This window comes from Stigmatopora argus, chromosome 6 (assembly GCF_051989625.1).
Source record: "Stigmatopora argus isolate UIUO_Sarg chromosome 6, RoL_Sarg_1.0, whole genome shotgun sequence".
Taxonomy (NCBI): domain Eukaryota; kingdom Metazoa; phylum Chordata; class Actinopteri; order Syngnathiformes; family Syngnathidae; genus Stigmatopora; species Stigmatopora argus.
The window spans coordinates 20,992,823-21,019,361 of NC_135392.1; the positions used below are offsets into that span (position 1 = coordinate 20,992,823).

General features: G+C 46.2%; 1 protein-coding gene across 6 annotated transcripts in view; it reads right to left on the reverse strand.

Moving 5' to 3' along the window:
* Positions 1-26,539, reverse strand: part of phf2 (PHD finger protein 2) — a 153,725-nt gene that overhangs the window by 111,591 nt on the left and 15,595 nt on the right. For 5 of the 6 annotated variants that reach the window (XM_077602214.1, XM_077602221.1, XM_077602213.1 and 2 more), the window contains exon 2: positions 2,944-3,029. The exons of the other annotated variant lie outside the window; for it this stretch is intronic. In XM_077602214.1, the coding sequence (XP_077458340.1) occupies positions 2,944-3,029 (86 nt within the window). The remainder of the gene's footprint in view (positions 1-2,943; positions 3,030-26,539) is intronic. 6 annotated transcript variants of the gene reach the window in all.

Consider the following 26,539-nt stretch of genomic DNA (forward strand, 5'->3'; position numbering starts at 1 on the left):
CTCTGAGTGGAACTGTAAGTCGGACGGTGTCAAAACCCTTGTCCGTGAAGAAACTCATCTGACGTCTACTCACCTGCCACGAGCACCCCTCACTTAACCCTGACCTCCCATAGACTTTGCACCTCTATACAGAAGCCACAGTGAAAGCTGTTGCCACCCACATCCCAGTGACTGGACTGTCAGTGACTGCACTGTCAGTGACAACCTGGGCGTATCTGAACGCCCCGCCCACAGAGACTCGAGTTGGAAAACAAGTGCAGGAAACGTCCTGCCTCATCACTGGAAAGGCAGAGCCAAGCGGTCCGCTCTTGGATGGGGTCAGGGGACCCAATCTACATCAACAACATCGGGGTTCCCCGCGGCGTACCAGATGAGTATAAGCTCGCTGACCAATGCTGCACGTTCATCCCGAACAACACAGCAGCTGACGGGAGTTTAACCAAGGCCCTGGAGGGTCTTCGATCCCTCAACAGCAAGATGAAAGAACAATCTGGAGAACTACTATGAAGAAGACGTGTGGTATAATTTCATGGTGTTCCAGAAAAAACTGATTGTTGCGAATGAAAGTTGTTATGTGTGTAGCCGTATACCCATTTCCACAGATCCTGACATCCTGAATTCACTGGGTCGAGGCGTCACATTTAAATCTGCAGTCGTGCAGATGGTCTAAGATGCATTCCTTTTAAGGAGAGTGAACATAACAGTAAGATATCAGAATCAGTGCAAAATCAGTGCAATTCAAACCACGTGATTCAATCTGGTGCGATGATGTTCCTGTTGACCAAAGGTTGTGGTCCACCCCCCCAGAAAATCATGTGTAAAGACATTGAGCTGTTACATGAGTGTTCATTAACCAAACTGTCAAGGCCCTACAGGGTATAGCAGATGATTTAAAAGCCCTTAGGGAAGTTGCAGGACCGATAGTCCTGGATCTGATAACAGCCAAAGATGGAGATGTGTGTGCCATGATGGGAGAACACTGCTGCACCTTCATCCCAGATGAAACCAGTACATTACTCGTGCCGTAGCTGAAATAAAGGCCCTAGTCAACACCATGGCCCAGGATCATTCAGCCGTAGGTGTATCATTGTGGTCGTGGTTAATAACCGGGTCATGATTCTCAATTCTGTTTAAAATTGCAACCTTGCGGTTTTTGCTACTGTTCTGTATTTTTTCTATGCGTGTAATCCCCTGTATGAAAGTTATGATTCAAAACACAATCCAGCACACGCTAGTAGGTTATAGTGACACAGTATCACCGCATGACAGACCATACTGGAGATTATCGCATTCTTTCGAAGTGTGACGAGTCCTCTATGCAAATGTGTTTGTCTTGATTTAAATATTGGGTTCGCTCATTAAGAGGGTCGTAGAGGAATTTTTACCACTGATTACATCATTTCTCGCCTCTGCTTTGACATGTGATTTTGTTATTTTCCATACCCTGTTGAGTAACTGTCAATGATATTTGTATTCTAGAACCTGGAGGGGAGGGATACAAATTGATATGTTTAATGAAAATTCTTTCAAGTCACAACAGGGGGGAAATGTGAAATATGAACTGTATTCTTATATTTAATCTTGCACCCTTGTGCACTCATGAATTTAGTTACTAGAATAGAATTTTTACTGACACCTACAGGTCAAGGCCTGTCATCACTTTGTATATAGCCCACCCCTTTCGTGGTCCCGCCTAAAGTTTGTCTCCGCCTAAACTTCTATTAAATACCATAACCGACCGACTGGACGGCGTATCTGGTTGGGGAACCTCGAAGTGAACGCTGGGTCTGTCCGTCAGCTCGCCCCCTTCTTAGGAAGGGTGGGGGCTAGCCAAGAACAAAGGAAGCGGACCGAGCAGCGACCATTTTGAGGGCGGTCGAGATGAGGCCTCCCTTTCCAGATAACCTCCATTCGGCCGGGAGTCAAAACTACCACGTGTTTTGCTGCTTCCTCTGTATGAAGATTATTGTCGAGGCAACCCAGCTTTGACACACCTACCTGAGCCTCCCCGCCGGCCACCACGGGGTGGATTATTGCAGACGGCCAGTTGGGAATCCAGATCGGAGTCATCGGAGAAGATGGGGGGTCAAGGTCCTACAGGGGGTGTATCGAAGTCCGCTCGTATATCAAAATTTGTCTCGTATCTCAAGATAAATATTTGCCCAAAATTTTACTCGTATCTTGAATTTCAAATTTCTCGTATGTCGGGCGACTCATATATATATATATATATATATATATATATATATATATATATATATATATATATATATATATATATATGTATATATATATAGTGGTACCTCGACATACGAGAAATTTGAGATACCAGTAAAATTTCGGGCAAATATTTATCTTGAGATACGAGACAAATTTTGATATACGAGCAGACAGCGGACGTGAGAGGCTGCTCATAAGAACATCATGGGCACTGTCTCTCTCCCCGCAACTCCCTCGTGTAATGTCTCTGTGGTCGCAAGTCCCTCTTTGTAATGTCTCTGCAAGCACTGGGCGGAGCGTTTTTTTACGAGTTATATATACTACTCGTTGGCAAGTGGTCGTGTGTTATCCTATTGTAAGGACATTTGTGTGCATAATTTTAGGAATATTTTGAAGGGAATACAAAAGCAAACTACCATTGATAGGTTGCATCTGAAACTCAGGGTGGAGGCGGGGCAAACAGAGCCAACCCGGCCGGGAGAAGAAAGGTATAAAAATGTAAAACCAAATTAGAATTAAGTTTAGTGTAAAGTTAGATTTTTTTTAGTGTCTGCATCATAATCCAAGTTCATTTAAATGTGTTTGTTATATTACGAGTCTCCCCCTCGCCCTATATATATATATATATATAAATATGTATATATATATAAATATATATATATATATATATATATATATATATATATATATATATATATATACACATATATATATTTTACATACATGTGGATTTGCCGTGGGTCTTCTCACAGTTTGGACAATGGTATATGTTAATATCTGGGGCATCATCTTCATCCACACCAACACAGCTGAAAACAATACAAGAAATTATTTAAATTTAAAGGTAGAATAAAACTTTTGAATGTGTTCTCCATTTGTTTGGAGCAATAATATCAACATAGTTTAAAGAGTGATAAATATTTAATTTTGCACACCTGAAATCAGCATTTCACAAGAAGCAAATAATAGATTGTCGATTGGAAGTGTTACGATCACCGGAAGACGTCTTTGGCGAGGTAGAAAGGATTAGGACCCAGTCGCAGGGAAGCAGGTGAGGACGAGGCAATGTGTTCAAAACAACAACTTTAATGGCCACAAAATGGCGGCGCACACGGATGCAGCGGCTTTTGGCTCTCCAGTTTGGTGTATTCTTTTCTCAATCCTATCGTTATTTACCAACATCTGCGAGGCAAACTTTTCCTACAGTCGCCACGACTTAATTGCTATCGGAAGGAGATGCGATATATCCGATGTCACAACGAACTACCAACGAACCTACGATATCCCCGAGGGCATCTCGAGACCTCCGGGACCTCCGTGGATAGTCAGCCCACTCAAAGCACGTCGAAGGAGGCGAAGGCGGCGGAGAGAAAGGAGGCAAAAGCGCGGTTGTCGGGCGGGCCTTGCTGCTAGGCCAAGTCAACAACCACACCGAGCACCGCTCCCGAGTATCTTTTTGACCAACGCCAGATCCATCACCCACAAAATGGACGAGTTGGAACTTCGAATTGCCACCAACAGCTTTGTTAAGAACTGTAACATTATCCTCATCACGGAAACGTGGGTACACCAGCAAATCCCGGACGCTGCGGTTTCGCTAGCTAGCCGGACGCTTTTTCGGAACGATCGTTCAAAGGAACTAACAGGCAAAAGCAGAGGAGGAGGACTTTGCTTGTTCATACATAATGAATGGTGTGGTGACAGTAGGATCATTGACACTCACTGTTCTCCGGACTTAGAGCTATTGGCAGTACGATGTAGGCCCTACTATCTACCGAGAGAGCTAGCTGTCGTCATAGTAACGGCGGTCTATATTCCTCCTGATGCTCACGTCAACACGGCATTAAACCTCCTGCTAATGGCTGTAAACAAACAACAGCTTGACCATCCCGATGGAGTCTGTATTGTTGCTGGTGACTTCAACAGAGCATGTTTAAAGACTGTTCTACCTAAGTTTATCCAATACGTAAAATGTCACACGAGGGGAGACAAAACTCTTGACCATGTTTATTCTAACATTAAACATGCTTACAAAGTGTTGGAGAAATCATTATTATAAATGTGTTTGCAATGCTTATTTAGGAATAGAAAGCCTTATTATAAACATGCTTACTATATTAATCAATATATTTGCTTATTAGGAATAGTAATGGTCATCCTGAATGTGTAACAATATTAAACAATATATATATGTGTTGAACGCTGTGCTTTTATGTTAGAGTTATTGGCATTAATAAAAGCCATTTTAATGCATGCCTTGCTAAAGTAAGAACTGTGGTTCACATCGAGAGGACAGGGAATGGCCATGGGCAGGGAGAGGTCTCAAAACAATTGCTCTTGGGAACTGCGAACTGTTTTCGGCTTCGGAGGACTCAGGACAGGTGCTCTTGGGAACTGAGGACTGTTTTCGGCTTCGGAAGATGGACTCACAACAAGCGCTCTTGGGAACCAAGGACTGTTTTGGGAAGCCCCTCTTCGCTGAAGGGTTCGCATCGAAACTCGCTTGGGAAGATTCAACAGGTCCTACATTGTTTTGATAACTGTACAAAATTGTTGTGAGACTCTACGAATGTTTAGACTTCTGTGGGGCATGGCGTGAAAATCTTATGATTAAATTAGCGAAACGGACTTCGAGTTGTTAGAATGATCTTGGCCGGAGACGCGGATGGATGTATTCTCTCTTGCAAGAATTAAACAAAGATATGACTTCCGATGCCTTTTTATTGAAAGCTGAATACGGAAAAACCTAAGGATAAACCTACAATTGGATGAACCTAACATTTGGTCCTTCGAGCCTGTGGCCAAGATACCGGAGCAGAATCCAGGTCGCTTCCGTTCAATATCTGGAAAGACCGTGCACGGCGCTTAAATACCCTTTTCCGGGCTGGATTATTCGACGAGGCGACTTGGTTCTCGACGGTTGACGGCTAACACTCTGAAAGGGACATCTGGAGTTATATCTGGTAAGTCCACGTGAATGTCAGAAGGGGCATTGCACGTGAGGTCCATTTTTTGAAATGAGACTCGCGTCCAGGGGGACTGCGTAAAACCCTGGGTATACTAGTCGATGCCAGGTAAAGAGACAGAGCATGAGTCTATAAAACTTGGGGCAGTTCGGGGTGTCCTGTGCCGCGGTCCGGAAAGGTACAAATATAACTCTGACAGTATATCAGGCTAGGGTATACATTTGTGTTGCGTGTGTTACGTGTGTCGTTCCGCGGAAAAAGAATTTGCTAACTGATAACTAAGTGCGCGCGCTCCCTCCTAAAATGGGTAGCGCAAATGTAAAAGCGGCTGGCGACGACGATCCAAAACAGCGTCTGCCGTGTAAAGATGAAATTTGTTGAAAATCAAAGCGCTACAAGGGTTAAACACCTAAATTTATGGATAAACAAATATGGGTTTGCTGGCCAGCTTAAATATGCATGAAATATTAAAACCTGCAGGATAAAATACGCACTAAGCATAGAAGTAATCTATATAATATGTGAAGGGAGATACAAGCGAGGCGGCTTGTTCCACAGAAAAAAGGAGTGATAAAACGGGTCCGTTGTGTAAAATAAAAATAAAAGATAGCGCGGGCCGACGGGAAAGGATAGGAATGTAAGCCAAAAAGTTGGAAAAAACAAATGAAATCGGGTTTTCAAAAATGCTATGTGCGTGATTGCCTGGACAAAAAGTCTCTAAAAACAAGGCAGGCCTGCTCAAAATGATTTGAATGAGGATTTTGAACATGAGGATGTTGAGTTAATTTTAAACCAGAGATCACATTCTTTGTGAATGAATTCAATTGGATTTTTTTGTGTGATGCTGAAAGTTGTAAAATGGCAATTAAAATGGTTATTTCAAAGTGCTAGGCATACTTGTTAATAGTAACTAAATGTACTGTCAATGTACTGGAATGGAATGGCTTATTGTGGCTTATCCTGGTTTCGTTCCCGTCTGCTAGCGGGAATATTTTGGTTAACAGAAATACAAAACGACCAATTAAATGTTTAGCGGGGTTGCCAAAACTGCGTTTTGGTCATACTCTAAACTTGCCGAATAATGCTTTGGCTGCAGGGGAGCGCGGCTGTCTTTGCTGCTGATTTGAATGCAAAAAAAAACATGTGGACCGCGTAGCGGCTGATTTGACGGTGTTAGGCATTCAGTATGCGCGCAGACCGCATGAGCGACTAATTTTTTGGACCCCTTCCGTGGAGACATTACAATAATTGGCCTTGGGGGTGCTGAAGCAAACTTGAGGGCAGAAATGGGTTTTGCTATGATATAGTTGTGCTTGCAGCATATTGTAATTATGGGGTTTTGGCAAACTATGGTGATATAGTTGGATATCGGGAGAGTAATTAATTTAGTTTATTAATTTAGTCTTCTCTAAAAAATAATTGCTCACAGGAGGCACAGGAGGGGAAGCATTGGGCACAAAGAAAAGAGAGCATTTTGGAATATCAACAAAAGATAAGCTGCTTCGCAGCATACGTGAAGGTCACAGTTAGCGGCTAAGAGCGCGCTTCCGTTAAACACTTCATAATAAAAGCAGCAGGGTTTTCGCAATGACCTTCACACTTATTTTTGGGATTTAATCAGAAATGTCTTTCGAGGTGATAGTAAATCTGTTTGGCAAAGATCGATTTGGTAAAAGCTTTGGAATTGGGAATAATACTATTATTATTATTATTATTTTCTTTTTTCTTCTGTGATATTCAAAGGGCTCTTAATTGAAGAGAGCTAGTTTTTGGAGGATAGAACGAGATTATTACTGTTTTTGAATGTTTGGATTGTTCAAAATACTTTAATATAGGAGATTGGCTGATTAAAGAAAAATGAATGGATTTTTTTTACAATATTATGGCATATTGGTGACAATTTGTGGATCCTTTATTAAGCATTGAAAATTGTAATTAGGAAATGCCTGGTAAAAGGTTGATTTCTCTAATTTACTTATTGTAGATTTCTCTTGTGATAACAGGGAGCTATAAGAAATGGCTCTTATCTTAAGTAAACAGTATGGGGTGATTTACAAATTATGTCTTGGGTATTAAGAGTAATTTGTTTGTTAAAGAGATTAGACATGAAATTAGCAATGCAGAAATGGCATGAGAAATTTCGTGGCATTTGTCCAAATTATTAGGTAAATTGCACCTGGCTGGGGTAGATAAGATAATTGATTTAAGATAGGCATAGTTTCCCTAGAAGAAACATGGAGCGTCTTTAAGTGCACAGAAGACGTTCCCTGTTTGACCTGAAGGGGGCAGATGCTTTGGTATAGGTCATATTGATGACTATTGGGACGTTACTGCCTATTGCTTTAGGGCAGGGGTCCCCAAACTTTTTCCTGTGAGGGCCACATAACTTTTCCCTTCTCTGATGGGGGGCCGGTGTCAGTTTGTAACAGAAAAAGTGTGACGATCGTAGGGGAGCTTAATTTTTATTTATTGTTTTCCAGAAAGCCACACATAACCAAATAACCCTTTCCAGGTTCTTTACAGAAAAAAAGTCAGGAAACATATAATAACACTATTAATGAAATAAATAATAACTAAATAACCCTCTCTGAGTTCTTCACAGAAAAAACAGGAAATAAATAACACTATTTATGAAATAAATAATAACTAAATAACTCTCTCTGGGTTCTTCATAGAAAAAAAAAGCCATGGAACATTAACTTTCTGTTGTGCCATGCACAATCTTCTCCCTTTGCTCTGAAGTTTATGCACGACACCACAACCGTCATTACAGAATCCCACGTCAACATTTTGCAGCACAGTGCTTGCTGGTGAATTTGGCAGTGGACTCGTAGCGGGGCGGTGAGACCCCTTTTTTCCAACTTCCGGTTCATGCGTCCCATTATTAGACCGCGAGTTTCGGCCACCATGCTAGGAGCCCCGTCAGTCGTGATGCTAGCTAGCTTTGACCAGTCCAGGTCCAACTTCTCCATGGTTTGGCACACTTTGTCAAAAATATCCTCTCCCGTTGTAGTCCCTTTGAGACTTTGGAGGGCTGCCAGATCCTCGCAAATCTCAAAGTTTGCGCTAACTCCACGAATAAAAATGAGCAGTTGCGCTGTGTCTTGCACGTCCGTGCTTTCATCCAGTGCTAATGAAAAAAAGTCAAATTATTTCGTCTTCTGCTGCAGCTGGGCATATACATTACTCCCGATTTCTTCAACGCATCTGGTCATTGTACTCACCGACAGACTTACGGCATTAAATGCATCTTTCTTCTCGGGACACACCTCCTCCGCGACAGTATCCATACATTTCTTAACAAACTCTCCGTCAGTGAAAGGCTTACCGCTGCTTGCTATCAATTTAGCAACCCAAAAGCTGGCCCGAACGGATGCCTGGTTCTGCTGAGATAGTAGTCCACTTTTTCGCTTTGAGAGTTTGTCTGCTCGTATTTGGCCTTGCAAGCTATCGTACTTGTCTTTGTGACGGGATTCATAGTGTCGGCAAAGATTGTATTCTTTGAATACCGCCACCGTCTCTTGACAAATGAGACAAACAGCCTTTTCTTTGCATTGAACAAAAAAATAATCGTTTGTCCACTCCAGGTTAAATACCCTGCATTCTGAATCAATTTTTCTCTCACCTAACTTTTTCGCCATTATTCCGTTCTCAAACAGGTTGCAGTTTTTATATGCTTGAATAGTCCGCGATGGTCCCAGGGCTCCGCCCTCACCTGCGATCGTCCAGATGTCTCGGTAACACTGCTCGTGCATGCAACGGTGGACGTGCCAGCCTGCATCAAAGGGAAACACTCTCCCCGCGCGTGTCACCAAAGAAGCAATGCGAAGCCCCGCTTCACTGAGATGATTTGTGGGCTCAGCAGGGGTGCAATGAACCAAACACAAGATTAAAACGTCCCAGTCTTCAAGGCCAAATTGGAAAAAAAATCAGATAGTGTCTCTGGTATTGTTCAGAGGGCCGGTCCAAATGTGCCGGCGGGCTGCATAAAAAAAAAAAAAATTAAAAAAAAAAAAAAAAAAAAAAAAAAAAAAAATTCATCTTCAATTCAATTCAATTCAATTCAATTTATTTGGCAAAAAAAAGCACCAGGCTAAGGGCCATGTAACAAGACACAAGAAATGTGCAACAAACGCGGTCTAGTCACTGGTTCACGGCCAAAAAGTCATCCAGAGCCCGCTTGAACTGGGCGACCGTCGGCTTCTCGACCACACCCTGCGGAAGCCGGTTCCAAGGACCGGCGATGCGCACTGAAAAAGCCGCCTTCCGCCGATTCAACCGGAACCCGCGAGGGTACAGCTTCCACGGATGACCCCTCAGACCACGATCAGGTGCGGGCGTGAAGAAGAGGTCGCGGGGCACGCTGTAGATGCCGTGGAGGATGTTGTAGGCCAGTATTAGGTCCCCTCGCAGACGCCTAGCCTCAAGGGTCGGCAGGTTGAGTCGCTGGCATCTTTCCTCGTAGGACAATAGCCTGAGGCCGCGGACCATCCTCGTTGCAAGCCTCTGGACCCGCTCCAGATGCTGGATGTCCTTGGCGAGGTACGGTGATGCGGCTTGGATCCCATACTCGAGAATGGGCCTCACCAGGGAAACATACAACGGAAGGAAGATGTCTGCTGTGATGACGGCAAAGGACCGGAACATTAGGAACAGAACTCCGCGAGCTTTGTTGGCTGCTTGGATGCATTGGGCCGTTGGTTTGAACGTGTCGTCGACAATGATGCCCAGATCTTTGCACCGTTGAGTTCGTTCCAGTTCCAGGCGTCCCGGTTCAAAGTCAAGAGGTGAATCAGGAGGAGCCCCAATAGCCAGATGACTGCATTTCGTGATATTGAGCCGCAGGTCCCACAGGTTCGACCAACTCCACACATGATGAAGGCACCTACGCAGGTCCTCGTAGTCGCTCCGGGGAGCAACGAGCTTCACATCATCGGCGAAGAGGAGAACCCGCTGGGAGATGTGCTCTGGCAGGTCGTTTACAAACACCACGAACAGCAGTGGTCCAAGAACGGAGCCTTGGGGGACACCGCTGGGGGCGTTGTGAGTCTCTGAAAGTATGCCATTGACTTGCACTTGAAAGGTGCGGCCAGCCAAAAACGCATCAATCCACCTCACGACCGCTGGGTGAATCGCATACGCTTCCAACTTGCGGAGTAGCAAGCGATGGTTGACCGAGTCAAACGCCTTGGCGAAGTCCAGGAAGACCAGGTCGGCAATTTGTCGATCGTCCATTAATTGAGTGACCCATTCCTCCATCATCAGCAAGTTGGTGAGGCAGGATCTGTTGGACACGAATCCATGCTGACTATCGGAGATCGCCGCTGTGATCTGGAGATGGGCCATCATGGACGTTTTGATAATTGATTCTAACATTTTGCAGATTACTGAAGTGAGGGAGACCGGTCGGTAATTCAACGGGTCCTCTCGGTCTCCTTTCTTGTAGATAGGGCAGATGACGGCCCGTCTCCAGTCTTCGGGGACTTCACCTGATTGCAAGGACAGTGTGAAGAGATATGCGAGGGGAAGTGCTATGGTCGGAGCGAGTGCCTGGAGGACCCTCGGGTGAATACCATCCGGACCATGGCTTTTAGTGGCGTCCAGACACATCAAGGCTCGGTAGACTTCAGGAGGTGTAATGGCAACTGCAGGCATTGGGGGAACATCCCGAGCAAATGGGGGTGCTGGTCGCCCATCATCGGCTTTGTAAATGCCTGCGAACACCCTAGCAAAAAGAGAGCTTTGCCCCTCTGCATCCGTGACACCGACTCCATCAGCATCCCTGAGTTTAACCACTTGATTGTGCAGACGTTTGTTGGCTTGAACATGGGCGAAGAAGCGCTTGGGGTTTGCACGAGATGACTGCGCCAACCTCAGCTCATACTTGCTCCGCTCTTGCCTTTCAGTGAACACTGCCCTATTTCGTTGCTGCTTATAGACCTCATATGCAGCTGCCGTGCCTCGTTCCTGGAATTCGCGCCAAGCAACGTCTCTGAGAGTCCGTTCCCGCTTCACCTTTTGCGTCGCCCAGGGTTTGTGCTTCTGGTGCCGTGGCATCGACAATGGTACTGAGCGCTCAGTCACTCGGAGTATGGATTGTTTGAACAACGCCCACAGCTCGCCGACTGAAGTGATCTCCATGAAGGAAGCCCAGTCAACAGCCTCGGAAGCCTCCTCCAGTGCGTGATGATTCAGGGTGGCAAACCTTCTCTTCGGAAGCATCACGCTCTGTAAGGCCGGAATTGTTGCGTGCCAGTTGAACTTGAGCACCGCATGGTCAGACATGGAGAGCGGCGGGAGGATGATGAGAGACGATACCGACGACGGGTAGCACGTGAGTACCAGGTCCAGAAGAGACGGGCGTTGGTTACTGCGGAAGCGTGTCGGAGCTGCAACATGCTGTGTTAAAAAGCAGTTATCAACTGTGTCGAGGAGTGCCTGGTCGAACCGGTCGGCTGATGAGCAGACGACATCGCTCCAGTCTATTGATGGTGCGTTGAAGTCGCCAACAATAAGGCAGTCCTGGTGTGATGAGACCGAGCGAATTGCACTGATTACGTGGTTGTCGTCTTCGGCGGTAGCTTGCGGAGATCGGTAGACTCCCAAGATAGGCAGACAGACTTCGCCCACAGTTACATTGCATCGCACAACCTCAAAGAAGTCGGTCTGTTGAGCAGCGGGAGGGAGAGGACAAAGGGAGGGCTTTAGCTCGCCCTTAGCATAGATGATAACTCCACCACTACGTCTGTCTCGCCTGTCGCACCGGAAGGGGATGTAGCCCATCAGGTTTATCTCAGCGTCGTGCACTTCAGAGCTTAGCCAAGTTTCAGTAATGACGATCAAATCAGGCTTGAGCCCTGATACAATACTGAAGAGGTCACTGAACTTGGCGATCAAACTGCACGCGTTGGTGTAGATGATGACTAGGGGTGGACCACCGCCATCCCTTGTTCCCTCACCGTCACCCAGTTGTTTTGAGTCTCTGTGGTCACCTTCAGTGGCGGGTGGATGTAGCTTGTCAGGGCTAGTTGGCCGTTGCGGATGCACAGACCTCTTTCGCCCTTCTGCCGCCTCGCTGCCAGCTCTGCTACAAGGTTGCGCCAACGAATCCTCTCCCTCAAAGAGTACTCCTTCCGAAAATCCAGTTCGAGATCAGGCCATTGGATTTTCTTGGCGCTTGTTAAGAAGGTCTCGACTTCAGATGGAGTGCCAAGAGTCATCTTTAATGGACGGGGGCGCGCGTCAGCAGAGGATGGTGGCTCGCGTCCAAGCCTCACCGATCTTCCGAGTGAGAGAGATGCCCCGGGTGCCAGTGTCTCCAGGACCGACTTGATACAATATATGGCCAACTCGCGATCTTTCATCGCGCTGCCCACAGCTGGGAGTTCGGGCGACTCGGGAACACCATAGATTATCACACTCCTCTCGCGTTCCGACACTGCCTCTTTACTGGATCTCACGAAAGCAGTTGAATTTGCAGGGGCTTGAGTTTCAGGCTCACAGCTTTGCCTACCGATGACATCACTGCCACCTGCGGTGTCTAGGCAGGCTGACACGTAGTCATCGTCATGATCTGGCGCCTCGCCAGCGCTAAACTCCGCGGCTGAAGATTGCTTCGGAGCCTGTTTGGTCTTTTTTGCCTTCCTTTTCTTTATTGGACTATGGCAATTTGCTGTCTGTTCCGCACCCGTGCAGGGGGCAACAGGCAGACTCTGCGTCGTGGCTATACAAACAGAGCTCGCGTTTGATATCTCATCCAGCCTGATGTGTATCTCTGAGATAGCTTGCTGCAGCTGGTCGTACTTTTTCTGGAGATCTACAAAGCGATCCTCCCAGGGACTGCACTTACATGAGCAGGTAGGTGCAGCAGATGAACTTGGAGGTCTGTTCATTTTAGATCTTGTAGTCGCGGGCATTTGGAAGTTGAAAGGTCCGTTACGTAGGAGCGGAAAACTTTTGCTAACAAGCTAATGCTACCAAGCTCATGCACGCACAATCAACTCTAAAGCTGATTGTTGAAGTTGTGATCTAAAGCTCAGTAATAAAAAAAAAAGCTTGGCGATGGCGTGGCAGCAATAGTAGTCCAACTCACTAGCTTTTCCCGGCTGATTTTGATGAAATGTCGACAAGAGCTCAAGTGACAGCTCACTCTGACAGCTCAGCAGCTGTTGATAGCTGTCTCTGGTATTGTTCAGAGGGCCGGTCCAAATGTGCCGGCGGGCCGTATCCGGCCCGCGGGCCGTAGTTTGGTGACCCCTGCTTTAGGGGCATACAAATTAAGAATTTAGCCAAAACTTACTGCATTGCAATTATGGGGTTAATACACCTGAATGTTACGGTGATAACGATTGGCAATAACAAGCTTAGATAAAGGGGAATATCTACAACAAATTCAGGTGGGGCCTTTCATGGTGTGAAACAAGTGATGAAATAATGTCTATGTTTTAAAAATAACATCTCCAAATTATAAAATATCAACCTTGGAGAAATGCTTTAAGTAGATGGGTTGACTAGAATGGGCAAAATTCGATAACATTGAAAGGGGGTGTAACTTAATCCAGAACATGGAGATAAAGTTTTTACAAACGGTTAAAATACTAAAAGGGGGCGTGTGTGTGTTTCAATGTGTCACAACTTTTCCGTTATTGCATTATTGGCAAATAGATAGTTAATCACAGCCACTCGCATGGCAGTCTACATGCTGACTGACTGGGGTAAGGGGCGGTGGCAATTGAACAAATTTCTATTTTTAGATATGTGGCATGTGAATCTAATATATTAATTATCTAGTTTCTTCAGGCATCAATCTTGCGGTTCGAGGATCTACTAATGCGGAGTGGATCCAGACCTTCCGGAGTGTGGAGTATTCCTGGTGTCCTCAAGAATTCGTAGGTTTTCTCTGGGTACTCCAGTTTTACTCCAACAAACCAAAATTGTGGATGATTGGGGGAGCACTCAAAGCAAATTCCTTGATTATGAGTGCGAGCGTGGATGAGTGTCTGTCTTTTGTGTTTTAATTGGCTGGCCACCAAGATATATCAATATTCTAATATCAAGGTGGAATATTTCTGAAATCGCTGATGAGCCTTTCAAGGACGGCGGTGGCAGAGTAGGACAGAAACAAAAAGAAAAGAATTTCGCCAAATGAAATTTTTTGATTTCTGCAATGGGAAATTTTGGGAATCTGGGGGACTAAACAAAAACAAAAGACTTATCTAGGAGGGCTACCATTTTGAGTCATGGTAAATTTCATGCCTCAAAAAAGGGGGAGGTTATATATTCAATCTATATGCAGATAAATGGCCAAAACACGGGCGATTCCCCCTTATGTCAAGCTACAAAAGCTACATATCCATTTCAAAGGATACACATGGATTTAATAGAATATGTGTGGTACATAACAGTCCTAAAACAGATTGGGGAAACCTTGTTGCAGAAACTGGTCTAGATTGACAAGCTTGGATGACACACGTGTGCGAAAAAAACCATCAGGCCTTCGATAAAATTAACCCATACGGTGGGGGCATTAGAATTCATAATTCAGACTGACAAATTAACTTGTGGATCTTTGTCTGACGTTTTTCCTAAGTCCATGGGCAGGTGGAGAACCATGTCTATGGAGACGGTAAGAAGGTCATCAGAGATGGAAACACCCGGATCCGCCATAGTAAAATTAAAGTCTGAGATGACCAGAGAATTCATTTCTGCAACGGGGAGTTCCCAAACGGGAGGCGGTAAGAAATAATTGGTTATTGTTGATGGAAAATGCAGCTATTATAAATCAAACCTGTATAACATGTAGGGGGCCGACCTCTCTTAAGAGTAGTACCCGCGCAAATTACCCCTGATTGTGTAAAGGAGATAATGACAAAAGAAGATGTAAGCCCAAAATGTATGAAATGGAATAATGTCTACCCAGTTACAACGGCAGCAAAGGACAAGCCTAACTTTTCAACACATGTCGCGTTTAATCATTTTACCTGCTTAGTCCTCACAGGGCATGGTCCGGCACTGGGAGCGATAAATGTGACCCACGTCCTAAAACAGACTGCACCCCTGATACCACGTTCTGACCTATGGTAGTGGTGCGGCCAAAACAAATTATACGACGCCTGCCAAAATGCAGCAGGACTTTGTGCCTTGGTCTCACTGCTATTACCAGTGTCTGTTTTTCCATCTACAGTAGAGGAGATACAATTGGCTGCACAGAAATCCGGCATGATGGCGGGCCCCTCGCGACGGCGTCGATCGGCATGGAGAGAGGGTGATCCGACATACATTGATGCGATTGGCATCCACGGGGCGTACCAGATGAGTATAAGTTGGCTAATCAGATCGCAGCAGGTTGGGAGTATATTTTTCTTTTAATTACTCCAAACAAAAATGTTGATTGGATAAATTACCTGCATTACAATGTCCAAAAAACTTGGAAATTATACTGAACAGGGATTTGTGGCGATAAAGGAACAACTGGCAGCCACTAGTCTGATGGCGTTCCAGGATCATGCAGCGGTTGAAATGCTTCTTGAAGGAGCAGGGGGCGTATGCAACGTTTGAAAATGTTGCACTCAACAACACGCCCCCCACTGGGTCCCACACCAGGGCCAACGATGGCCTGCAGACCCTAAACCGCAAGATGAAAAAGCATCCTGGAGTAGAATAATGTCCGCTGACAGATTTGTGGCCTCACTAATAATGATTTGGCCTAATTATTAGCCCTTTTTGCTAGGATTTTGACATTATGTGGGTGTTGTATTATTCCCTGCTTAAGATCTTTGATGAGCCGACTTATAACCACTGCGATTGCCCCTACAAATTCTAAATTGCATGAATTGTATCCCCTACTAATGAAGCGTGCTGACGACAGCAGTGAATTTCAAGAGCATGGTAATTGCGAGGATGAATTGGGCGAAAATGATTTTGTTTTTTGCTTTTCAGACCAGCCGTGCCAGTGAGCGGGTAAAACTAAAGCCAACGGAAACGGACATTTCCTCCCCATTTCTATTTTTTGCCATAAAATGAATTAATGGAATAAAGCCGAAAGGAAGTTTTATTAAGGAGATCATGTGCAAATTTATAATATAGGGGGGAATGTTGGAGAAATCATTATTATAAATGTGTTTGCAATGCTTATTTAGGAATAGAAAGCCTTATTATAAACATGCTTACTATATTAATCAATATATTTGCTTATTAGGAATAGTAATGGTCATCCTGAATGTGTAACAATATTAAACAATATATATATGTGTTGAACGCTGTGCTTTTATGTTAGAGTTATTGGCATTAATAAAAGCCATTTTAATGCATGCCTTGCTAAAGTAAGAACTGTGGTTCACATCGAGAGGACAGGGAATGGCCATGGGCAGGGAGAGGTCTCAAAACAATTGCTCTTGGGAACTGCGAACTGTTTTCGGCTTCGGAGGACTCAGGACAGGTGCTCTTGGGAACTGAGGACTGTTTTCGGCTTCGGAAGATGGACTCACAACAAGCGCTCTTGGGAACCAAGGACTGTTTTGGGAAGCCCCTCTTCGCTGAAGGGTTCGCATCGAAACTCGCTTGGGAAGATTCAACAGGTCCTACATTGTTTTGATAACTGTACAAAATTGTTGTGAGACTCTACGAATGTTTAGACTTCTGTGGGGCATGGCGTGAAAATCTTATGAATAAATTAGCGAAACGGACTTCGAGTTGTTAGAATGATCTTGGCCGGAGACGCGGATGGATGTATTCTCTCTTGCAAGAATTAAACAAAGATATGACTTCCGATGCCTTTTTATTGAAAGCTGAATACGGAAAAACCTAAGGATAAACCTACAATTGGATGAACCTAACACAAAGCCACTTCCCTCCCTCACCTAGCTGGATCAGATCACCTCTGTCTAGCCCTCACCCCAGCATACACTCCATTCCGGAGGCTAACAAGGCCACAAATAAAGACAATAAAAACTTGGCCCGAGGATGCCTTTTCTCAGCTGCAGGACTGTTTTTTCCGCACCAAGTGGGAACTCTTTGAACACGACAACCTTCAGGACTATACGGACGCTGTACTCTCCTATATCAAAAACTGCATGGACAATGTCACTAGGCATAAACAAATACGGGTTTTTCCAAATCAAAAACCCTGGATGACCAAGGAGACACAGGCTTTCAGATCAGGTGACAAGATGAAATATAGAGCTGCCAGAGCTGATCTGAAAAGAGGCATTAAAAAGGCCAAGGCAGAATATAATAAGAAAATTGAGGAGCACTTCACAGACAATAACCCAAAGAAGATGTGGCAGGGAATACGACATATTACCAACTACAATAACAATAATATGTCTGTTAACGCAGATGCCTCACTAGCGGAGGAACTGAACCGTTTCTTTGCCCGCTTTGAGACTGACAAATCAGACCCAGTCTCAACACCCCCGCCACTATCCTGCAGCAATACACTGAAGTTCCAGGAAGAGGAAGTGAGACTGGAAATGCGGTCTGTGAATACCAGGAAGGCTGCTGGACCTGATGGAGTACCTGGGAAGGTGCTCAAAGCCTGTGCTGACCAGCTGGCTGGAGTCTTCACAAAAATCTTCAATTGTTCCCTGCAACAATCCATCATTCCATCCTGCCTGAAATCTGCCACCATTATTCCTGTCCCCAAAAAGCCAACTATCGACAGCATGAATGATTATAGGCCTGTTGCTCTCACACCTGTGATCATGAAGTGCTTTGAAAAGTTGATAGCCCGCCATATCAGGAATACAATCTCTCCCTCAGTTGACCCTCACCAGTTTGCTTATAGAGCTAACAGGTCCACTGAGGGTGCTATCACCATTGCTCTACATACAGCATTGAGACACCTGGAACACCATGGGAATTACGGGAGGATGCTTTTCATTGACTATAGCTCAGCCTTCAACACCATGAAACCGGACATTCTGACTAACAAACTCTCCCACCTCGGACTATCCTCCTCCATCTGCTGTTGGATAAAGAACTTCCTAACTAACCGACCACAAACTGTTAGACTTGGTTCCCACCTTTCTTCCTCCATTACACTGAGCACTGGCTCCCCTCAAGGCTGTGTACTGAGTCCTCTTCTGTACTCCCTGTACACTTATGACTGTACACCAACCCACCAGTCCAACTACATCATCAAATTTGCTGATGACACCACTGTGGTCGGACTCATCTCAGAAGGGGATGAGGCGGCCTATAGAGACGAGGTCAACAAACTGTCTTCGTGGTGCTTGATGAACAACCTCACACTGAACAACACAAAAACTAAAGAAATAATCCTGGACTTCCGCAAACAGAGCACAGATCTGGCCCCACTCCTCATAAATGGAGTTCGTGTAGACAGGGTCCAGTCCTTTAAATTCCTGGGGGTCCACGTCACGGACAAGCTCTCCTGGTCCACAAACACCACGGCAGTAGTGAAGAAGGCCCAGAAACGACTCAATTTCCTGAGGGTACTCAGGAGGAATAACTTGGACACTAAGCTTCTGGTAACCTTCTATAAAGTCACTGTGGAGAGCATCCTGGCATACGGCATCACAGTGTGGTACGCTGGAAGCACGGCAGCAGACAAAAAGGCCATGCAGAGAGTGATCAACACTGCCCAGAGGATCGTCGGCTGCTCTCTGCCCTCACTGGAAGATATTGCCAGCCCTCGTTACCTCAGCAGAGCTCGGAACATTGTTGGGGACCCGAACCACCCTGGTCACGACCTGTTCCAGCTGCTTCCCTCTGGCAGGCGCTGCCGGTCTCACAAGGCACGGACAAAGAGGCTTAAGGACAGCTTCTTTCCCACAGCCATCAGGACTCTAAACTGCAGCAGCACGACACACAATCCCCTCTGTGTAACAACTTCGGGGTGAGGATAGATGAAGGACGTTGGGCGGCGATCTGCCTCCTGCTGGCTGACTAGGTAAGTAAGGAAGACAGTGGGAGGTAAGTGATCCATTTTATTCTTTGTTGGCATCGGTGAGGCAAACCTTCGCAGTCGCCGGGAGCTGGTTGCGCTCGGGAGGTGATGCGATGTATCCATCACGGCAGAATGCCAGCAAGTCTGAACCCTTGCCTGAGAAAAGTGCACTTCGTGGAGAAGCACCTTCAATTTTGTCATACGCAGCTGGGTATGATGACAATTAGGCTTTTGTCTATTCAATGATGATGACAAGCCTAAGTCTGATTATATTTATTTATTTATTTTTAATAACTTAGAAGGGACCTTACAAAACAACGAGGACTTGTGAAACGGCCTTTCTAATCGCCCGGGGGGCGTCCGCGCCAGCCCATGAAGAGACGAGGGATTGGCCGGTCCGGCGGGCGTCCGTGCCGGCCGGTGATGAGGCGTGGGAGTGGCCGGTCCGGCGGGCGTCCGCGCCGGCCTGAGACAAGGCGAGGAAGTGGTCGGTCTGGCGGGCATCCGCGCCGGCCTGAGACGAGGCGTAGGAGAGGCCTATTCGGCGGGCGTCCATGTCGGCATTTGGAGAGGAGTGGAAGTAGCCGGTCCGGCGGGCCTCCCCGCTGGTCCTTTATGTGTTGGCCAAGCCCCTGCCCTTAACAGACACCAGAATCTTAGAAAGGTTGTCGGGCACCTTACCCTGGCTGCTCGGGGAGCCGCCGACCCCCTCGTCCAGGAGCCCCGGAGAGTCGCTCTCGCCGTCGCCGACCCCCTTGTCCAGGGGCGCCGGAGAGTCGCTCTCGCCGCCGCCGAACCCCTCGTCCAGGGGCGCCGGAGAGTCGCTCTCGCCGCCGCCGCCCCCCTCATCCGGGGGCGCCGGAGTCGCCCTCGCCGCCGCCGCTGACCCCCTCGTCCAGGGGCGCCGGAGAGTCGCTCTCGCTGCCGCCGACCCCCTCGTCCAGGGGGACCGGCGCGTTGCCGCCGCTTCTAAGGCAAGAGCTGGGCGGGCAAGAGCTGGGCGGGCAAGAGCTGGGCGGGCAAGAGCTGGGCGGGCAAGAGCTGGGCGGGCAAGAGCTGGGCGGGCAAGAGCTGGGCGGGCAAGAGCTGGGCGGGCAGGAGCTGGGCGGGCAGGAACTCGGCAGGCAGGAACTAGACAGGCAGGAACTAGGCAGGCAGGAACTAGGCAGGCAGGAACTTGACAGGCAGGAACTAGACAGGCAGGAACTTGGCAGGCAGGAACTAGGCAGGCAGGAACTAGGCGGGCCAGCCGGCACCGGAAACCTGGTTCATGGCTTCAGTACGGGTGCGACTGGCGGTCCAGCCGGCACCGGAAGCCTGGTTCATGGCTTCGGTACGGGTGCGACTGGCAGTCCAGCCAACACGGGGAATATAGTGCGTGGCTTCGGCACGGGTGCGACTGGCGGTCCAGCCGGCACCGAGAGTATAGTGCGTGGCTTCGGCACGGGTGCGACTGGCGGTCCAGCCGGCACCGAGAGTATAGTGCGTGGCTTCGGCACGGGTGCGACTGGCGGTCTTGCCGGCACCGGAAGCCTGGTTCGTGGCTTCGGCATGGGTGCGACTGGCGGCCCCAGCCGGAACGCGAAAACGGGAAGCTTGGACGGACGAGGTCGAGCGAGTAGCTCGGACGGGTGAGGTCGAGCGAGGAGTTTGGACGGGCAAGCGAGGAACTTGGACGGGCGAGGTGGAGCGAGGAGCTTGGACGGGCGAGATCGAGCGAGGAGCTTGGTCAGGGGCTCGAGCGTCCAGGTCCTCTTTTCGCTTCTCCCTGTGGCACGGCGCTTGCCGCCTCCTCCGGGAGTACGGCACAGCACACCGGCCGCCACGTGTTGGCCCATTGTAGATGGCCAGCCAACACGGTGAAAAACCTCGCTGCTGCATCTCCCCACAAAGACAAGACAGGCGTTGTTCGAAACGGACGTTTCGTTGAAAGGACGTTTCGCCGAACGGACGTTTCGTCGAACGGACGTTTCGCCGAACGGACGTTTCGTCGAACAGACGTTTGGTTGACGGATTTGCCGACGGACATTTCGTTGAACGGACGTTTCGTCGCCGGGTTCCCTCGCTCTCAAAATTATAATCATGAGAGAGACAGAGAGTTTACTGTTGAAAGCGATCAACCAGGTAATCTCTCGCTCTCAAAATTATAATCAGGAGAGAGAGAGTAAGTTTGTAATTGCATTGACAATGTAAGAACATTACTATCTGAATAGCTAATATCAAAATTATCAATAAGTTGCGTATAATCATGAAGGAGAGAGAGAGAGACAGAGTTTACTGTGGAAAGCGATCAGCCAGGTAATCTCTCGCTCTCAAAATTATAATCATGAGAGTGAGTTTGTAATTGCATTGACAATGTAAGAGCATTAATATCTAAATATCTAATATCAAAATAATCAATAAGTTGCGTATTATTGGCGTGTGTGTACATGTTATTCGTCGCCAGATTCGCTCGCTCGCCCCGCCCCCGGATTCGCTCGTATTGGCGTGTGTGTACATCTTTTTCAAACTACAGCCCGCGGGCTATTTACGGCCCGTTAGGCTTTTTAATCCGGCCCGCCGACGTTGTCCAAATTATAGTAAAAATCAATGACCTCATTCATTTCCCTTTGCCCTGCAATACCCTCGCTTCCCCGATAGATGACACACTAGTCCAGAACTTTGTTGGAGTGTAACTTGGAGAACAACATGCCGCTCATCATTCTCAATTTAAAGACTGCTTTCTTTCGTTGAATAATATGTTCTTAATGTTGAAAGTAAATTTGAAAATAAATTTTCACCTTCAATTGTGTCTTTTTGCCTACATTTCAATCCCCAGGTTTGATAAATTACATTGCATGTCAAAATGCTGTCAAATTTTAGTATCCATTCTGGCCCGCAAGTCAAAGAGCTTGCCCACCCCTGGTATAGACAACATGAATCGGACGTCTACCGCCGTCAATGGCAGCTTATTGATAATGTGTTTAATTTGGGACAATAAAAGAGGCAAGTTTGTCTATACCAGGGGTGGGCAAACTTTTTGACTTGCGGGCCAGAATGGATACTAAAATTTGACAGCATTTGGACACGCAATGTAATTTATCAAACCTGGGGATTGAAATATAAGAAAAAAGACACAATTGAAGGTGAAAATTTATTTTCAAATTTACATTCAACATTAAGAACATATTATTATTCAACGAAAGAAAGCAGTCTTGAAATTGAGAGTGATGAGTGGTATTGCAGGGCAAAGGGAAATGAATGATTGTCGTTGATTTTTACTATAATTTGGAGAACGTCGGCGGGCCGGATTAAAAAGCCTAACGGGCCGTATATGGCCCGCGGGCCGTAGTTTGAAAAAAATGTCCACACTCCAATACGAGCGAATCCAGCGACGAGTAACATGTACACCAGGGGTCCCCAAACTTTTTCCTGTGAGGGCCACATAACTTTTCCCTTCTCTGATGGGGGGCCGGTGTCAGTTTGTAACAGAAAAAGTGTGACGATCGTAAGGGAGCTTAATTTTTTTAAATTGTTTTCCAGAAAGCCACACATAACCAAATAACCTTTTCCAGGTTCTTTACAGAAAAAAGTAAGGAAACATATAATAACACTATTAATGAAATAAATAATAACTAAATTACCCTCTATGAGTTCTTCACAGAAAAAACAGGAAATAAATAACACTATTTATGAAATAAATTATAACTAAATAACTCTCTCTGGGTTCTTCATAGAAATAAAAGCCATGGAACATTAACTTTCTGTTGTGCCATGCACAATCTTCTCCCTTTGCTCTGAAGTTTATGCACGACACCACAACCGTCATTACAGAATCCCACGTCAACATTTTGCAGCACAGTGCTTGCTGGTGAATTTGGCAGTGGACTCGTAGCGGGGCGGTGAGACCCCTTTTTTCCAACTCCCGGTTCATGCGTCCCATTATTAGACCGCGAGTTTCGGCCACCATGCTAGGAGCCCCGTCAGTCGTGATGCTAGCTAGCTTTGCCCAGTCCAGGTCCAACTTCTCCATGGTTTGGCACACTTTGTCAAAAATATCCTCTCCCGTTGTAGTCCCTTTGAGACTTTGGAGGGCTGCCAGATCCTCGCAAATCTCAAAGTTTGCGCTAACTCCACGAATAAAAATGAGCAGTTGCGCTGTGTCTTGCACGTCCGTGCTTTCATCCAGTGCTAATGAAAAAAAGTCAAATTATTTCGTCTTCTGCTGCAGCTGGGCATATACATTACTCCCGATTTCTTCAACGCATCTGGTCATTGTACTCACCGACAGACTTACGGCATTAAATGCATCTTTCTTCTCGGGACACACCTCCTCCGCGACAGTATCCATACATTTCTTAACAAACTCTCCGTCAGTGAAAGGCTTACCGCTGCTTGCTATCAATTTAGCAACCCAAAAGCTGGCCCGAACGGATGCCTGGTTCTGCTGAGATAGTAGTCCACTTTTTCGCTTTGAGAGTTTGTCTGCTCGTATTTGGCCTTGCAAGCTATCGTACTTGTCTTTGTGACGGGATTCATAGTGTCGGCAAAGATTGTATTCTTTGAATACCGCCACCGTCTCTTGACAAATGAGACAAACAGCCTTTTCTTTGCATTGAACAAAAAAATAATCGTTTGTCCACTCCAGGTTAAATACCCTGCATTCTGAATCAATTTTTCTCTCACCTAACTTTTTCGCCATTATTCCGTTCTCAAACAGGTTGCAGTTTTTATATGCTTGAATAGTCCGCGATGGTCCCAGGGCTCCGCCCTCACCTGCGATCGTCCAGATGTCTCGGTAACACTGCTCGTGCATGCAACGGTGGACGTGCCCGCATGCATCAAAGGGAAACACTCTCCCCGCGCGTGTCACTTTTTGACAAAGAAGCAATGCGAAGCCCCGCTTCACTGGGATGATTTGTGGGCTCAGCAGGGGTGCAATGAACCAAACACAAGATTAAAACGTCCCAGTCTTCAAGGCCAAATAGGAAAATAAATCCGATAGCGTCTCTGGTATTGTTCAGAGGGCCGGTCCAAATGTGCCGGCGGGCCGCATCCCCCTCAAAAAAAAAAAATAAAATAAATAAAAAATAAAAATAATTTTAAAAAAAAATTTAAAAAAAATCCGATAGCGTCTCTGGTATTGTTCAGAGGGCCGGTCCAAATGTGCCGGCGGGCCGTATCCGGCCCGCGGGCCGTAGTTTGGTGACCCCTGATGTACACACACGCCAATAATATACAACTTATTGATCATTTTGATATTAGATATTTAGATATTAATGCTCTTACATTGTCAATGCAATTACAAACTCACTCTCTCTCTCTCGTGATTATAATTTTGAGAGCGAGAGATTACCTGTTGATAGCGATATATAGATATTAATGCTCTTACATTGTCAATGCAATTACAAACTCACTCTCTCTCATGATTATACGCAACTTATTGATAATTTTGATACTAGATATTTAGATATTAATGCTCTTACATTGTCAATGCAATTACAAACTCTCTCTCTGATTATAATTTTGAGAGCGAGAGATTACCTGGTTGATCACTTTCAACAGTAAACTCTCTGTCTGTCTCTGTCTGTCTCTGTCTGTCTCTGTCTGTCTCTGTCTGTCTCTCTCTCTCTCTCTCTCTCTCTCATGATTATAATTTTGAGAGCGAGCGAACCCGGCGACGAAATGTCTGGCGGCGAATCCGTCGACCAAACGTCCATTCGACGAAACGTCCCTTCGACGAACTGTCCGTCGACCAAATGTCCGTCGACCAAACGTCCGTCGACCAAACGTCCGTCGACCAAACGTCCGTCGACCAAACGTCCGTCGACCAAAGGTCTTTCGACGAAACGACCGGGTACCGTGAATGACAAACAGCCGCGATTGCATGAGGCGATGAAGTAAAAAAGTAGTTTTCCTGCTATAGCCACGAACAAGCCCATCTTTAGTGCGGTGGTTGAGGCTCACTCTTTTCTCAGGCCGTAGCCCAAAAACAAGTGCCATAGGTGGTAGCGCAAAACAGTCTCTCCAGCATCAACTGTCTTTTTTTATATCACGTGTCTCACTCAAGAGTCCAATTACCATGCACACAGCTCGTGACCAGCACATGCCTTCCAAAGAACAACTATATGAGCGTATGAAAACTTTGTGTACAATGAATCTAAAAGAAAATACTAAATTGTAATAACCAACATCAATACAGTATTGTCTATCTATCATATGCGCACTCCGAAAAACGTAGGAAACAACACCGTGACGAACAAAGGCACACGAATCAGGAACTCACCAACGACCGGAGCTGATCAACCCTAGTCCCAGAGAAGATCGAAACGTGCAGGAAATGGGACTTTTGGACGGACGGCTGCGCTCACACTCCCTCCGCCAGTGGCTGATACCCCATTTCAGTCAGCATCTGCCTGGAGTCCACCGTATTCGAGTCAGGCTACAGAAGCTGGCTGTCATCTACAGCGCACTAACCTTCCGGCACTATGCAGACATACGTTCCTGCTAGTGAATGAGAGGCCAGCAAGGTGTTGTGTGACAGCAAATGGGGAAAGCAACTCTCACATGCAAATAAAAAATAAAAAATGGAAAAAGTAAGTGTATTTACGTTTTGAGGTATGTTTGAATTTCATAACCTTTTCGTATCTTGGGAAAAGGGGATTCACATCAAAGCTTTTCTTAACCTGAATATTTCGTATGTAGAAGCATTCGTAAGTGGTGATACTGTGATCTTTTTTCACTTCACGGCTTCAACTTTCGCGGCTTCACTACATTGCAGATTTTTTTAATGAAAAATGTCATTATCCATACTGAATTTTGCTCACAGAAGCCTTCCGCTTGCAACTAAGAAAATGGCGGAAGACAGAGGACTGTCATTCAACTCAGCACTAGGGAAGAAAAATGGCGGGCTGCAGGCGGTGGCCATCATTTTTTTTGAAAAATAGAGCTTTCTGAGCGGCCGGGAGCCCGTGTGAGGATGGATTTTTCTCAGAAATGCGAGCCCCGTGCAACCTTACGCCATTGCTTTTTTTTTGAAAATCGAATTTGCTCTGCGAATTGGACGGCAAAGAGCATCTGAAAATGTTTTTTTTTCCAGAAAATGCGAGACCCGGGCGGCAGCAGACGCCGTGGACCTAAAATGAAAATAGAGCTCGCTGAGTGGACTCCGGGAGCCTGGGGGTAACGAAGCTAATGGTGGAATGTCCCAGAAATATTTCTAACATTAACACAAACAACAACCTTTCTGTTATTTCAAGCTACAACAAAGAGTTTGTGCATGCGTAGGTGTCTAGACAGTATTGACAGATTGGGCAAATTTTCCGGCAGAAATAAGTGGGTTATTTACGGTGTGAGTTTTTTTTAGTCTTTATGATCTGGAAACACTGAGTAGACTCATGATCTCTATACTTGAGCGTCGATGGTGCCTGGTGTGTGTGAGGTTCAAAATGTTAATATTTTTTTC